The sequence below is a fragment of the Hemicordylus capensis genome, chromosome 14, assembly GCF_027244095.1.
Source record: "Hemicordylus capensis ecotype Gifberg chromosome 14, rHemCap1.1.pri, whole genome shotgun sequence".
Classification (NCBI taxonomy): domain Eukaryota; kingdom Metazoa; phylum Chordata; class Lepidosauria; order Squamata; family Cordylidae; genus Hemicordylus; species Hemicordylus capensis.
This window is the reverse complement of record NC_069670.1, coordinates 18,732,041-18,748,383: the sequence shown is the minus strand read 5'-3', so window position 1 is coordinate 18,748,383 and position 16,343 is coordinate 18,732,041. Positions and strand designations below refer to the sequence as shown.

The window sequence follows — 16,343 nt, the reverse complement described above, 5'->3', positions numbered from 1 at the left end:
TTCTGTACGCCTCTAAGCTTTTATTTCGTCATTTACTGGCAAATAGATGCCATCTAGTGTTACAATACAGTAACAAACAAAATTTTACTTGAGATTTTCTTTTCAGCCCTTTTTTGCAATTAAAACCAATTCCCAATGTGGGTTACAGAAATTAAAGACAAAAGTTCACAAAATTACCTAAAATCTTTAAAAGCAGTGGAAGGGGGAGAATACACATACAAAATATGGAGCAGCATTATATAAACCATCCTTAATAAAACAGAAGAGCCATGTGAAAATATCTGGACACTGAGCAAAAAACGACGAAGATTCCAAGGTCAGTGAAGAAAAGTCTGGATAACGCTCCCAACCCAGAGAGGGAGCTCCAATATTATTTATTTATTTATTTATTTATTTATTTGATTTCTATTCTGCTTTTCCAAAACTGGCTCAGGGCAGTTTACACAGAGAAATAACAAATAAATAAGATGATCTCCTGTCCCCAAAGGGCTCACACTCTAAAAATAAACCTAAGAGAGACACTAGCAACAGTCACTGGAGGGATGCTGTGCTGGGGGTGGATAAGGCCAGTTGCTCTCCCCAGTTGCTAAGTAAAGAGAATCTCCACTTTGAAAACGGTGCTTCTTTGCTCTGTTAGCAGGGGGTCCACACCATCAGAAAGGCTGTTTTCCTGGTTGTTCGCCTCCATCTCTCAAGGTTGGGGCAAGCTGAGAAGGGTTTGGTTTTTTTGCAGAACTCAGCTCTTTGGCAGGCTGAGGCTCGTATGGAATATGGCAGTTCTTTAGGAATCCTGAGCTTCAAAAGTTATGAAAAACCTCATGAATGACCACCCCAATTCCATGGCACCATTCACCCATACTTCCCCTAGTTATTGGCTGCCATTCCGTGCCCCCCCAGAATGGCCTGGATGTAGCAACATTTTGGCACATGCTGAGGAAGAAACAGTGCCCGCTCCCCCATTGGCAGCCACCATGTTTGTTTCCCAGAGTGTACCATGCAATTAGCGTAAAAGGATCTGAAGCGAAGAATTCAAATCACAACCCAGCAGATCCAATGATACAATAAATGCCGCCCCCCAAAAAAGCATAAGAAATGAAATGTATTAACTGTATTATAAATCATAGAATGAAATAGTAATAGTAATTGATCATACGAAGTAAAATACTAATAGAACATGATATAATAATAACTTCTGATAAAAAAACAACTATACAGTCCATAATATATGCCCAAACGACAGCAACCTGGTGATAAGCTGTTCAACACTGCTTTATCAAGTGTCCATGTATAAGTTCGTATTGTTTCACATGGACATCAGCGATATCTTCACTGCAACTCTAGGATCATGGTAAAAAAAAAACCTCTGAAGACATGGAAATAATTCTCTTCATAAGGAACTTCAGCATGATGTAATATATCCAGATTCTTTTGTAACTTTACTCTGAAAAGGTATCTGGGATACTGGATTATTTTGGGACCCCAAAACTGGGATATTCCCCTGTTTTGCCATACCTGCAAATCACTTTCCTTTTCATCCTTGTCTCTGGATTTCAAGCAGATTTGTTTTTTAAAAATGAGCTTTGGTTCAGCCTTATTCCTACCTCCTTTTGCTAGCCTTCTTCCTTCCTTCTTTAGCCAGATAATCCCAAATGCTGCAGCCACAATGAGATCCAGCAACACAAAAGCAACAAGTAACCACACCCTCCAAGGTGCACACTTTTGCCTGCAATGAACAAGAAACCTCTCTTGAAGACTATGACAGGAACAGCTTTAAAAAGGGCTAGATGCCAGGAAGCCACTAAAATGTCAGATCACATACCCTGCTGCAGATACCTTTTGGATAATGTCCTAAGACGGCATGAATTGGGGGTTTACCTTTCACCTTATGTTGTATATAGTGACCCAGTCTGGGTTTGTCTTGAAGGACCCTGTGCAGTTTTGCAGTTTGATGCTAACAGTATTTATAACATGTTGTTAACTTATTTATGTAAAAAAAATACAAGAGGGCTGAGGCTGGTGATGACCCACAATGCTGTCTTCAAGATCATAGCCCCCGGGAGTGGCCCTTTCATGAGTTGCCTCATGATTATTGGGGCACCAGCAGGGTGCCAAGATGCCCCTCATGTTGCCTGGGGGCACAAGATGTGGGGGAACAAGAAGCTGTTGCCAGTCTGTGTAGGTTGTGGTGGCCACCAGCTTGGATGGCTTTAAAAGGGGCTTAGACAAATTCATGGAGGACAGGGCTATCAAGGGCTACTAGTCTGATGGCTAGAGGCTGCCTCCAGCCTCAGAGGCAAGATGCCTCTGAATCCCAGTTGCAGGAGAGCAACAGGAGAAGAGAGGGCATGCCCTCACCTCTTGCTTGTGGTCTTCTTGGAGGCATCTGGTGGGCCGCTGTGGGAAACAGGATGCTGGACTGGATGGGCCTTGGGCCTGATCCATCAGGTCTGTTCTTATGTATCCAGCCCTGGTACCTGAAATTCTCTCAGTAGGGAGGAGACTAGGGAACTGCATGCAAAGCAGGTGGTCCACCAGTGAGCCCCATCTCTCCCCAATCGCTCTTGATTTAGACAATATTGAGTCAGAAGAACCAATGGTCTGACTCATTATATGGTAGCTTTTAGGGATGTGCCTGGAACTGTTCGGCACTCCATTCTTGGAGTGCCGAACCAGTTCCGTGGACCAGCGTTTGAGCCGGTTCGAAGGTGGGGGGTGGATAACTTTAAGGGTGGGTAACTTTAAGCTTCCTCCTTCTGCATGCAAGCAGGCAGGTGCTCTTCCCAGAGTGGCCCCATCCCCTGAAGGGAATGTCTTCCAGTGCTCACACATGTAGTCTCATTCAAATGCAAAACAAGGTGGACCCTGCTTAGCAAAGGGGACAATGTATGCTTGCTACCACAAGGCCAGCTCTCCTCCTTGAAGAGGAGGAGATGCTATCTTAGGAAGTAACTAGGGATGTGCACGAAACCAACACCTGCCGGTCTGAAGGCGGGGGGGGGGGGATAAATGTAAGGGTGTGGGAAGGGTGCTCTTAGCCCTCCCGCCGTGTTTCCCCCACCGGCGCTGTGTATTGAAACGGTCTGGCGGGACGACAGCATACCTCCCTGCTGCCCCGTTGCTTCCTCTGACTGGAAGTTCCTGGTGTACGTGCAGATGTCATAAGTGCACATACATGCGCACACACATGCACGAATGATGTGCGCATGCGCACCATGAACTTCTGGTCACTTCCAGTCACTTCCAGTCCGAGGAAGCAACGGGGCAGCAGGGAGGTATGCTGCTGCCCCACTGAACCATTTGAATTCAGAGTGCCGGCGGGGAAACACGGCGGGAGGCCTAAGAGCACCCTTCCCATACCCTTAAATTTATCCCCCCCTTGCCTTCAGACCGGCAGGTGTTGGTTTCATGCACGTCCCTAATTACTTCCTAAGATAGCATCTCCTCCTCTTCAAGGAGGAGAGCTGGCCTTGTGGTAGCAAGCATACATTTTCCCCTTTGCTAAGCAGGGTCCACCTTGTTTTGCATTTGAATGAGACTACATGTGTGAGCACTGGAAGACATTCCCTTCAGGGGATGGGGCCACTCTGGGAAGAGCGCCTGCCTGCTTGCATGCAGAAGGTTCCAAGTTCCCTCTCTGGCAGCATATCCAAGATAAGGCAGAGAAAGACTCCTTCCTGTAACCTTGGAGAAGCCGCTGCCAGTCTGTGTTGACAGTCCTGAGCTGGATGCACCAAGGGTCTGACTCAGTATATGGCAGCTTCCTATGTTTCTAAGATGTGCCCGCCGTGGCCTTCAGAGCAGTTTTTTGGGACCGTTCCACCCCTTGTAGGCTCTACAAGGCACGCCTCTCCTCTCATTCCTTGCACAGCTTTGAAGAAGGACGAGGAGATAAGAGGAGGCTGCTAGCGTCTGTCCATTCTCCCTGCCCCTCCCATCCACTTTCAGAGTTAACAAGGGTTGATTTGGAAAGGGGACATGGCAGCACTATCCCACCTTGCCTCCGGTGCCACAATCCTTTGAAACGCCACTGATGGCACCCCAATTTTGGAATGCTCTACTCAGTTCTCCAGGGAGTTATTCACACATGGCTTCATGCCACAGGGTACCTGAAGAGCAAATCTGCTTCAAAGCAGATTAGCAGGTGTTGAATTTAGGGGATTAAATGGACAGTTCACATAGGGTTGGCTCCTCTCCGCAATCCCTGCAGATCTTTTTCCTGTGTGCGTTCCCACAGCTTGCTCCAGGTTTGTTCTCCAATCAATCACATCACAGAGAAGGAGGCAAGAGAGCTTGTGTGTGTGTGTGTGTCTGTGTGGGTGTGTTTGACAGCTGGTTATGGAAGACCAGCATGACAAGTTGCCAAGCAGCCAGATCAATCAACAGAACACTTAACCCGAGCCTGCCAAATCTGACCCAAATCTTTGCTGATTTTTGTGACTGCCTTCACCCAGACCATTTAAGAGGCAGGGAAGTTTAAAGTAGAAATCCTTGCTTTCTCTCTGTCATGAAGAAACATGCAGCCAATGGAATCAGCTCAGACGCAAAGGGCTCGGGTTACATCTTGCGTTTCATTCAGGAATTTCTCCCTTCCCCTCCCCTTCTGGACTCCCTCCACAGAATTGTATCAATCTGCCACAACCCCTCCCCCTGCCCCCAGTGCTTGCAATTGCAAATCACTCAAAGAGCACACCCGACCGAGCTGTCAGACTCTCCTTTGCTGACACCTGGGTGGATTTACGGAAATCCACCCAGCAATCAAAAAAGAAAGGAAGAAAGTGCAAGTTTGGAAAGAAGCCAAATTATCGGCAATGGCCCCTCTACACATCACAGAGAAACTTCGGGCCATAATAGAAGCCTCAGTTTTTCTTTTTTAAAAGCTGCTGAAAATAGAGGATTTAAAAAAGCCAGACATAATTCAGGCTAAGCCAGAATGCGCAGCCATGATTTTGGGGCAAACAGAGTCCTGTCTATACTGATCCCTAGTAGCCCGCAGCGACTTCGGGTTAAATGTAGCTAATATGTGGACTGGCACATTCCATTCCGGAGTAGATTCGAACTCACAGTCATGTGTGTAAAAGCTCCTGGCACCATTTCCTGACTGATGACAGAGGCTCTCCCCTGTAACAGGGATTCCCAGATGTTGTTGACTACAACTCCCATCATCCCAAGGGGCCTTTGACTGAGGGGAGTTGTAGTCAACAACAACAACTGTAAACCCCTGTTGCAGGGAGCACTGCTTTCCAAGGTCTTCCCCAGCCCTGGAGCTTGAAATTCTTCCCGTACGGAGGAGACCAAGGAACTGCATGGGGATGAGCCAGTCAGCCCCATCTCTCCCTGGTCACTCTTGGTCAATCTCCTCCAGCCACATCATCTCAAGGGGAACACTCGAATTTGCACCAGTCCACGTAGCTGGCCAGGTTTTCACCCACTGAATCTGACACTTCCAGGCTTTGAATGGGGAAAGGCCGCGTTCCAGGGGGAATGGTGCATGAGCAGGAAACCACTCACCTGCATTGGGACAGATGCTGCGCAAGTTGACCAGGCTCTGTTTACAATCTGCCGGGTTGCTGACCTGGCAGCTGAAGTCAGAGTCTGAAGAACTGGGTGGCCAGAGCAACAAGCGGAGGTCTCTGCCATTGCCAGATAGCTGATACCAGCCCCCAGGCCCTTCTTCCCAGGCCCTGAGTGGACGATCCCCTCTTTTCCAGGTGACGTTAAATCCCCCGTTTCCTGACACCTGACACTGCAGGGTCACATTGCACCGGTCTGGAGTTCTGGTTAGATTGTAGAGTATCTTAGGTTCTGGAACTGGCTCTATTAAGAAGGGAATAAAATATGTTGGAGATGGAGTTCTAGTGCATCAACCTTTTGCACCGACCATCCTAATGACCACTAGGGCATTGGGAGTATAAAGGTAGACATTTATCTCTCTCCCTACCTTGAGTGGCACAATGGGGAAATGCTTGACTTACAAGCAGAAGGTTGCCGGTTCGAATCCCCACTGGTACTATATTGGGCAGCAGCGATCTAGGAAGATGCTGAAAGGCACCATCTCATACTAAGTGAGAGGAGGCAATGGTAAACCCCTCCTGCATTCTACCAAAGAGAACCAGAGGGCTCTGTGGGTGCCAGCAGTCGACACCGACTTGATGGCACACTTTTACATAGCTGATAGATAGGATAGGTCTCTCCTATCTCAGATGTACTTCACCAATAAATCAGTTTAGTTTAGACTCTACTATAGTGATCTCCATGTGTGTTCCTTAAATAACTGCAACAACTAAACTTTGCACTCTGTAACAGGAGTAGTAGCTTCCTTGGCACTTTGCTAAATTGTCGAGTATCTTTGGTTCTGGAAGTGGCTCTATTAAAAAGGGAATAAAAAACAGGTGTTTATGCCCCTCGGTTATCTGGACCTGCACAGGAAAATGTGGTGCTGATCCTTTCCCATTCTCAGTTCCACTCAGATGAGGATAGGGAAAGATTTACTTACCATAAACAGCAAGGTTGAAGCTGGCATCTTGAATTCCTGTTGTACCAAGTTTCACATGAGCCTTATACTTGCCAGCATCTTCCATCTTCAGGTCCTTGATCTTCAGGGTGGTCTCGTTGGCCCTTTCTAGCTGCAATCCAAATCCGTCCCTGGAATTAGGCAGCTCCAGTTCTCCATTCTCAAACTGGGCAATCACACGCCTATGACTGGTGTTCTGGAAGGTCCATTCTATGTGGCGTGCTACTTTTCCTACTTTCAGTGTTACAGGAAGAAAGGCTGTTCCTCCCAGGACCCCGTTCACCTGATGGGGCCCATTCTCTGCTTGCTTAGCAACTGTGCCTTTTTGAGGAATGGTGGGGGGAGAGAGACAGATGCATTAGTAGATTTTCAATTATAGTATAAAATAGAAACAACTGGAACTGATCATCAAAGTTCCCCTTGTTTTGAGGCGCTCTGGATGCATGCTTTGAACCGGGGCATCTTGTGCCTTCACTTCCTCACCACTAGTGTGCTCTCTTCTCTGCAAACTGGGTAGATCATGCCTTGCTCTGGAAGTCCCACCCTGCGTCTACCTGGACCGCCATCATCCCTGGTAGGCCATCATATTGCCTCTGGCCCCTCATTGCCTCTGTTGCTGCTGGTGGGGGCATCTCCTTCTGCTTAGGCCAGGCCTTCCCCAACTTGCCGCCCCCAGCCAGATGTTGTTGGACTACAGCACCCATCACCCCCAGCCACAAGGTCATTGTGGCTGGGGATGTTGGGAGTTATGCATAGGAAGCCACCTTATACAGAATCAGAACACTGTTCCATCTCGCACAGCTTTGTCTGCACTGACTGGCAGCGGCTCTCCGAGGTTTCAGGCAGGCGTCTCCCACAGCCCTACCTGGCGATGCTGCCAGGGAATGAATCTGGGACCTTCTGCATGCAAAGCAGCTGCTCTACCACTGAGTTACAGCCCCACCCCCTAAGAAGAATATCTTACTGTGCTCACATGTAGTCACCCATCCAAATGCAAACCAGAGGTAGGAAGCCGTGCTCAGCAAAGGAGACCATTTTTGCTCACTACTGTGAGACCAGCTCTCCTTCCCAAAGTTGCAGGACTGTAGGTGTATTCCAACAGCATCTAGGCCCCACTGAGGCCTGTCACTTAAATCTGCCCTTATTTCTTGTTCTCCATTCCCTATCCTCTTGCATATTCTTGTCAACTCCTGTTGGGCTTGGTTATTCATTTCAGTTCAATTTATTGCCATCTTTGATCAAATATACAATCCAGATCAAATGCTTGCATGCAAAAGGTTCCAAGTTCCCTCCCTGGCAGCATCTCCAAGATAGGGCTGAGAGAGACTCCTGCCTGAAGCTTTGGAGAAGCCACTGCCAGCCTGGGTAGACAATACTGAGCTGGATGGACCAATGGTCTGACTCAGTATATGGCAGCTTCCTATGTTCCTAAACGGAACCTTAAAGGTAAATATCAATAGATATGTATGTATACAGGAGAACCTCAATATTTGCAGGGGTTTCGTTCCAGGCTGCAGCCACAGATATGGAAACCGTGAATATCGAATAATGGAATCCTATGAGATCGTGGGGGTTAGGTTCCCAGTTGGCTGAAAATCGACTGAATTTCATGGGAAGGGTGCTTCTTACCATGCTCTGCTGCTCCCCCGAGTTGTACTGTGCCCACAAACCAGCCGAAAATCATCCAAAAGCAGCATCCTCCCCCCCATATTTTTTTACAAAGATGGTAGCCATTTTGTGGCTCCATCAAAGGAAATGGTAGATAGATATGCCTCGCATATCCGACCTACGGATATGCAAGGTTGGCATGACCCACCCCCCCACCCCGCTTGTTGGGGTAAGGTGTCTTTTTCCTGACTGTGAATATGTGAATCTGCGGGTGTGGAATCCACACGTAACAAGGTCTGCCTGTATACACATGTGGAGTCTATTACATAAAAACTGAGATAAAATAGTATAGGGTAAAACAGAATTAGAAAGAAAATGGGGAAATTGGGGCGGGGATGAGGACACCAAAACAATAACTGACCATTTCTGATACACCATGTGCAGATCTTAATTGAAGCCATACAAAATTTGGCTACCGCGTGAGACATCAGTGTATTTATCAGAAGGAAATAAGTTTATATAAAATTCATCTGAATTAAAAGGGTATCTAAGAATGAGAGGAGCAATAGATTTGGAATGCAGCTCACGAAAGGAGCAATACAGAAGCACATGACCAACAGTCTCAATATCTCCATTTCTACAAGGACACAGTCTCAATAGGGAACTCTCCTAAACCTACTCTGTACTACAGAGGTTGCCAGATTTGGCTTTTTAAAAGCCAAATTTTGGGTTACGACCCATTTGACCCACGAGTATACCCCTTAGGTTCCAGCTGAGCCACTGTAAGGACTTTTCTGTGAGCTCGATATATCAGCTCAAACAGTATTTAGCGGGTTTTTGCAAGGGCTTGGTAGCTCCATGTCTTGCGAAGCCTGGTGCCTGGCTTAAGTCTGTCTGGTGTTCCATATCAATAATACGCTGCTTAAGGATCACCTTAGACCACCTTAAGTGGCGCAGCGGGGAAATGCTTGACTAACAAGCAGAAGGTTGCCTGTTCGAATCCCTGCTGGCATGGGAAACACCTATATCGGGCAGCAGCCATATAGAAAGATGCTGAAAGGCACCATACCATACTGTGTGGGAGATGGCAGTGGTAAACCCCTCCCGTATTCTACCAAAGACAACCACAGGGCTCTGTGGGTGCCAGGAGTCAAAATCGACTTGATGGCACACTTTACCTTTACTTTTAAGGATCACCTTAGCGTCATCACAGCCCAGAGAGAGAAGATATTCCATTGACAAGCCATATTATTTTAGCTTTTCAGTAATTAGCCGCATCCGATCAAAGGGACATTCATCCTTAAAAATTAGGGGAGCGAGACCAGAAGGGAAATACTGTAAATCAGTTTCAACCAAAAGTTGAAAATATAAGTCCAGGCACAGGACTCCAAGCTTGTCAATTCTGCTTTGAAATGCAACTTATCATTTGACACACAGCAGTGGGTTGAAAAGATAGCCCTAAGGAATCTAGACTGGACCCTGGACAGAAGTCATGATATATACAGATCTGAGAGCCATAAAGACGCTGTGGAATAACCTTGATTTGGAAGACCTTAATGACAGCTGGGAGATATCTAGCCCCAGAAGAAAAAAAAGAATCTTAAAATCACAGTAGATGATCTCTGAGCATTTGTAAGGGTGTAATTAGTTTGCTCTTTCCAGCTAGCTGATGCCTGGAAAATGACCCCCAAATATTTATATTGCATTGTCGGGCTCCACAAACCCCATTAATTTGCCATTTATGCATAATGAGCTTCCTGGCAAACATTGCAACCTTTTGTCTTCTGATAGTTGATGGAAAGCAGGTTTTCATGACAATAATCAGCCAGAGCTCTCAACGTTTTCCTCATCCCCACCAGAGACTGTGACAAGAGCACAGCATCATCTGCATAGAGGAAGATGGCTAAATGCCTACTGCCCAATTATGGTGGATGAAATTCCAGGTTAGAGAGTCCCTCCACCATGTTATTGATGTAATAATTAAACAGTAGTGGGGCTAATATACAGCCCTGCCTAACCCCGCTCTCAGCACTAATTGGGCTTGTTAAATGGCCCTGCGGGTTGCTACGGACTCTTAAATAGGAGCTCTCATGAAGATTTTTTTTATTAACAGAAGTAACCTTTGGTTGATTGAAGAATTTGATAATTTCACCCATAATCTATCATGAGAGATGTGTCCAAAGGCTGCCTTTAAAGTCAACAAAGGTGACATAGAGTGCACCCCTTGGCGTGTTCTTGTACTTATTAACTAAGTGCCTCAGGACCAAGCCCTAGTCAAGGGTAGATCATCCAGCTCTAAAGCCTGTGTGCTCATCTGCCAGTACACTTTCTCAGTCGAACCAGTTAAGGAGCTTCTGTTATAAGTGCCTGGCGTAAAGTTTACCAATTATGGAGAGAAGGCTAATTGGTCTATAATTAGCTGGGTCAGTTTTGTTTCCTTTCTTTAAGATCGGGGTAATTATAGACAAGCCCCAACCATGAGGTATATGCACAGTCTGATTAATAGATGTAGGACTTGGTGGTTGTCCACCTTATAACCTTTGGTAAGGATCACATGCGAGCTAATACATGCCCCAGTGCTGATGAGAGAAAGACCGCATCATCAGGTTCGTCAAGGCCAGTTTGTGAGAACGGCAAGGAAATCTCTGTGCCAAATAAACAAACCGTATCTATATGCCCATATCTGCACTGCTGTGATTTAAAATGTTTTGCTTCCTTTGAACAGCAGAAAGTATCCTGAACTTCAAGAGTGATTTATTGGAGTGTGTGCAGAGGGCTGGAGGGGAGGACCTGCCGTTCCCAGAAGCCCAGGTCTAAAGGCCCACTGGGTGTGTGTGTGTGTGTGTGTACGTCCTCCCTGGAGTCCTAAAAATCATTGGCAGGCTGTAAAAAGACAACACCCAGAATGAGAGAGACTAGAAGAGTGCAACAAACAGAAAAGAGCAGCCAGGGTTCTGGTTACAAGAATCAAGAATGAGCATTTGCAAGATTGGTTCCCAGTCACTATTCTGAGCAGCTGTGGAATGAGGGGGAAATGCCTTTTCTGAAAGCTGCTTTGTAATTACTTTGTTCTCATGGAATGGGAAAGTGTCTTTGCAAAAAGAGTGAGACAGAACTCAGGTTTGCACTGGTCAAGAAATGGTTAATAGAGTTTGCAAGTGTTGAATGGAAAATTCCTTGCTGAGTTACTTATCTGCCAAGGACAGACAGGGTGGGGGAAGAGGGTACGGGTGTTGCAAACTTCATTAGCATAGGCATCGAATGATCGGCTTATTCCAAACTGCCCTGCTTCTTAGAATGTGAAAGAATCTTCTCTTAATTTGCTTATCTCTTTTCTGTAAAACCGGAATTCAGAGCAAAGTCCAGCCCTGAGGCAAACACATGTGTTAATGAAATGAACTAATTGGTTCTTGGGCCAAATGTTAACGCCCAGATGTGTAACAATGCCAAGGTTTAAAACCCCAAAAACCGGGGGGGATTCGGCGCGTCTTTCCTGGTAGGCCGCGAGGCACAGGAAAGAGCCACCAGCGCTGGTTTTGGTTCAATAAATGGTGACTATTGCTTCCTTCAATCATCCTTGTCTGTCTGGTTTGTGGTAACTGGGGTCTCCCAGGTAACACAGCTATGACGATGACATTTACCCTAACTGAACTTTTGCAAAATTGCAATGGAACCGCCGGGCTAAGCTGGCCCGGGAACTGGGAGAAGATCGTGACCAGCTGGACTCAGCTGGAGATTGTTTCTGTCCCCTTGCCTTTTTTAGGTTAAAGAGTATAAAATGTGTTGTTTGCTGAGGCACACTCTGAATGTACCTCGACATGTGGCAATGCACTTGGAGATACTTGGAGTACTGGAGGTTTGATTCTCTACCCACCTCTCTCTCTCTCTCTCTCTCTCTCACACACACACACACACACACACACACACACACACACACACTCACCCACCCACCCTCTACATTTCCTGCTTTTAACTCCTACGGTAAACAGCAGTAGTTTTCTATGAGGGAATCTCAGCGGCATACCTAGGTAATTTTGGTGCCCGGACCTGAATGGCTTCAGAGTTTACCCCCCACCCCATGAGTTCAAGCTAGAATTTTTGAAGTTTTCACAGGGCGGTGGAGTGGGGTGGCGGCAGAGCAGGAGGCCCCCCTGGACCTTGGAGGTCATAGGCCGGGTCTCCAAGGTCTGGGGGTAAGAGAGCCTCTGGGGAACCTAATTAAGGTGCACAACTCTGAAGTTTGTTATTGCTGTGAACTCTAGGACAGGGATATTTACTATCCAACAGGACTCTGCATGTTTCACCCCCAGTTTGAGATAAAGGATTTTTACACAAAAATCCCAGTTCTAAACTATATTTAAATAAGGAGCAAGAAATAGGAATGCCTATTCTAAATAATGCAATGTCTGCAGATTAACGCTTACAGTAAGTCACCTAACCTTCCTCATAGGGTTGTGCTGGGGATAAACATAACCATGTACATCGCTTTGGGCTCCTTGGAGAAAGTGGGATATAAATCAGTGCTCCCTGTAACAGGGATTCCCAGATATGGACTACAACTCCCAGCATCCTCAGTTGCAGTGGCCTTTGCCCCGGGGATTATGCGAGTTGTAGTCCAGAATGTCTGGGAGTCCCTGTTACAGGGAACACGGATATAAATGTAAGTAGATTATAATTCATATATAGAAATCTATCTGCAATTTACAACATAATCACTCACTTGCCTTCTCTATTTCCTGATTATTTTACTGATCTGTACATGTGCTGTATCTTACCTATAAGGGCAATTTGCAAAATAGTGACATTTATGGGGAAAAGAAGCCCCTAGCAAATGGGGTACTCCTTTTGATAAGTGTGTCAGTTTTGTCGACGGGCCCTTCTAGCTGACCCCCTAAATGCACCTTCCTCCTTCATGACACACCAAAGCTACACATATCTGTGCTCTGAATTTTTAGCACATCTGCACTGAGGTTTATTTTAGGCAGTCTGGAGGTTTTTCACACATGGCTCTATGCCTCTATGGACCATTCGCAAAGCCATCAGCACCTCCATCAACACCTTCGAAGAAAGCAGAAGCTCTGGAGGTTTTTTCTCTCTCTCAAAAGCTGCTGGAAATAGAGGATTTTCTTACCCCGGACATAACTCAGGCTAAGCCAGAATGCGCAGCCTCCATTCAGGGAGCATCAAAGTCCTGTCTGTCGTGGTCCCCGATAGCCTGGAGGGAGGTCGGGTTACATCCAGCAAACACTCCAATCAGGAGTGGATTGCGGGTGGCGAGGAAGCCCTGTCTGTAAAACCTCCTGGGGAGACTTACCAGAGAAGAGGCAGATTATCGCTGCCAGCATAAGAGGGCTCGGGAGGCTTCTGCTCCAGTGCTTCATCAGCATCGTTTCCTTTGTGGCACGAACTCCTCCTGTACACACACATGTGCCTACTTCTTTGGTCACCACTTCATAAAGAGGACAGGATTAAGGAAACCTCCTCAGAGACTTTGACACTGAGCCTCGCTTCCTTCCCAGCTGGGAGTGCTGAAATGTAGCAAGCCGGGTGGAATGAGAAGCCCGACGAGGTGGGTGTGTCGCAACCGAGTGAAGGGAGCCATCCCCTCCTCCCCCAGATTCCAAACCCCTTCAGGGCAGGGGGCAGTCCCTTGTGCCCCGTTTGTAGGATTCCACACCGTACATCGTCTGCTGATTGGCAGCATTCCAAACAGATCGGGGGCTAGAGCCAGAAAGGGTTGGGTGGTGCATCAAAGCTTCGGGTTGCATCATAGGCAGATACAGCCGTGAGAAGATGCTTCTTCCTGGATGAGGAAGTGATGTGCAAAGATGTGGTCTGTAACAGTATGGAGGTACGGGGAGATGAAAGTACGGGAGCTAAGCTGATGTTAGCTCCAGCGCTAGAATCCAATTCTAGCACCTCCAGCGCTAGAATCCAAGCTCTAAAGGACACTGCCGCACCACAGTCTCTTGCGGCACATGTCCCTCTATCCTCAGAGGCACGATGCCTCTCAATACCAGTTTCAGGGGAGCAACAGCAGGAGGGAAGGCATGCCCTCACCTCTTGCCTGTGGACTTCCCCACTGCGGGAAACAGGATGCTTGACTGGATGGGCCTTGGGCCTGATCCAAAAGGCCGCTCTTAGGTTCTTACCCCCTGGAATGTCTCACTCCTCAGGGAAGTTGGGGTGATTGCATGTAAGAGTACTCTGCACATGCTCAAAGGCACTCCGCATTACCATTTCATACATTGTAGGGCTGAATCCTGGGCTTTAGAAATGGATCCCAGCATAAGCCCTTAGGAAAGGCTACATCTCAGTCTGCTGTCTTGGTAATTTGGAAGTTTGGCCACGAGATGTTGGGGCCAGGGGCTTGGGAAGTCCCATGCAAAACTTGCTTGCAAAATCTCAAGAGTTTTGAACAACAGGAAACTCATGTCATCCTGCACAAGGAGAAGGTATTTCCTGTGGTGAAGGGAACAAAAAGTAGTCCCAAGTTAGGAGGCATTGCATAAAACCACAGGTATTTCCTGTGATGAAGGGAACAACAACAAAAATACTCCCAGTTTAGGAAGCGTTGCATAAAACCACAGCTTTTCTGAAAGATCTTAGCCGCTTTCTCGGTATGGCCACCTCTTCTTTCAGCTTTGCCTTCTGCACTCTTACCCTTTCACCTAAACCTCAGGGGTGCAAGACAGAGGAAAAGCTTGAGTAGTAACTCTTCAATTAAATTGTGTGGGAGGGAGAAACTCAAATGTCCATGTGAGCCGGTATCATCCTTGACCAGCAATAAGTGGGCTGTAAAAGAAACATCGGAATCCCCCTCTTCTTCTCTTTATGCCCCCCCCCCGCTACTCCCAGAGGGCAAATCCCACCTGCACCCCCAGCTCAACTAAATTTGTCCTGCCACTTGCTTGGATGATAGGGGTAGAAGCGGGGGGAGGGTCGTTTCTGTGTCTTTCCGGTACTTGGAGAAAAGTGAAGGGAGGTATCCCCCTGAGGACAAATGGTCTTGTGGTAGCAAGCATGACTTGTCCCCTTAAGCTAAGCAGGGTCTGCCCTGGTTGCCTATGAATGGGAGACTAGAAGTGTGAGCACTGTGAGATATTCCCCTCAGAGGATGGAGCCACTCTGGGAAGAGCATCTAGGTTCCACGTTCCCTCCTGGCAGCATCTCCAAGATGAGAGAGATTCCTGCCTGCAACCTTGGAGAAGCTGCTGCCAATCTGTGCAGACAAAACTGAGCTAGATGGACCAAGGGTCTGACTCAGTATATGGCAACTTCCAATGTTCCTAACCCACCCCCCACCCCCATTTCCTGCCGTTCCAGGCAGGTATATATAATTTCAATTGTGGTTTTAGTCTGGTCTTTTAACTTGTTTAATTTACTTTGGTTAACTTTATTAGTCTTGTTTTACATTGTATCTATTTTATTAATGTGGTGAGCCGCTCCAAGCAGTAGTGTACTGGAGGGGCTGGGTATAAATATTTTAAATAAATAAAATAAATCTCACGAGCTCTGCAAGGGGATCCTTCAGGCCATATCTAACAAGAAGAAATATTGCTGTAGGTGTAGGAGATCCTGGAGGGCCACTCAAAATGTCTCAGAGGGTTGTCTGGGCACATGTTACACAACCCAGCCTTACGTTGCACATATGTTGCACAACCCAGCCTTAAATGGTGGTGGTGGCGGTGGAGGAGTAGTGGGGACCTGGACGCCTGCAGGGACTGACAGTTCTCCCAACTAGAAGAGTTAGACTACAGGCTGGCTATACCTGTATTTGCCCCGAAAGAACAGCACTCTGTATTTAAGAGGACCACCCAATTTCGAACACCAAAGAACTTGGAAAAAATCTAGTCTTGGATTCGGGTAAATGCTGTAGTGTGTAGTGGTCAGATAAAGCCTTTTTTAGCTTGACCATGTTGACCTAAACTAGGGTTGCCATATTCTGGCTTTCCAAATCCGGGTGCCTAATTGGCATATTATGTAAATTGGCTTGAAAATAATGTTGCACATGCATATTAGCAGCTGCACTTTCCAGTTGCTTTGTATTTGCTCTGGATATCTACCAACAATAGTTGGAGAAGATATCTTTGCCTGACCATTTTCCTTTTTTTAAAAATCAAATTTGTATACTGCCCCAAACTTTAGTCTCTGGGCATATTACAGCTAATATGACATTAACATATGTCATATCCTTGATATATTAACAGCAGAGAGAGAGAGA

At 46.7% G+C, this 16,343-nt stretch overlaps 1 protein-coding gene across 5 annotated transcripts; it reads right to left on the bottom strand.

Moving 5' to 3' along the window:
• LOC128337164 (SLAM family member 5-like) lies at positions 1 to 13,750 on the bottom strand. Of its 5 annotated transcripts, none has more exons than XR_008312204.1 (5): positions 13,434 to 13,749; positions 6,494 to 6,832; positions 5,509 to 5,814; positions 1,513 to 1,723; positions 1 to 795 (listed from the first exon to the last, which is right to left on the bottom strand). XR_008312204.1 is itself a non-coding variant. In XM_053277864.1 (5 exons), the coding sequence occupies exons 1-4, from the start codon at positions 13,504 to 13,506 to the stop codon at positions 1,632 to 1,634; spliced, it is 810 nt and encodes a 269-aa protein (XP_053133839.1). In that variant the 5' UTR covers positions 13,507 to 13,749; the 3' UTR covers positions 1 to 790; positions 1,602 to 1,631. The 5 variants fall into 5 exon arrangements, 3 of the variants coding, with proteins under 3 accessions (XP_053133839.1, XP_053133838.1, XP_053133840.1); XR_008312205.1 differs by having other exon boundaries at positions 1 to 790; XM_053277864.1 differs by having other exon boundaries at positions 1 to 790; positions 1,602 to 1,723.
• Positions 13,751 to 16,343: the final 2,593 nt, after the last annotated feature.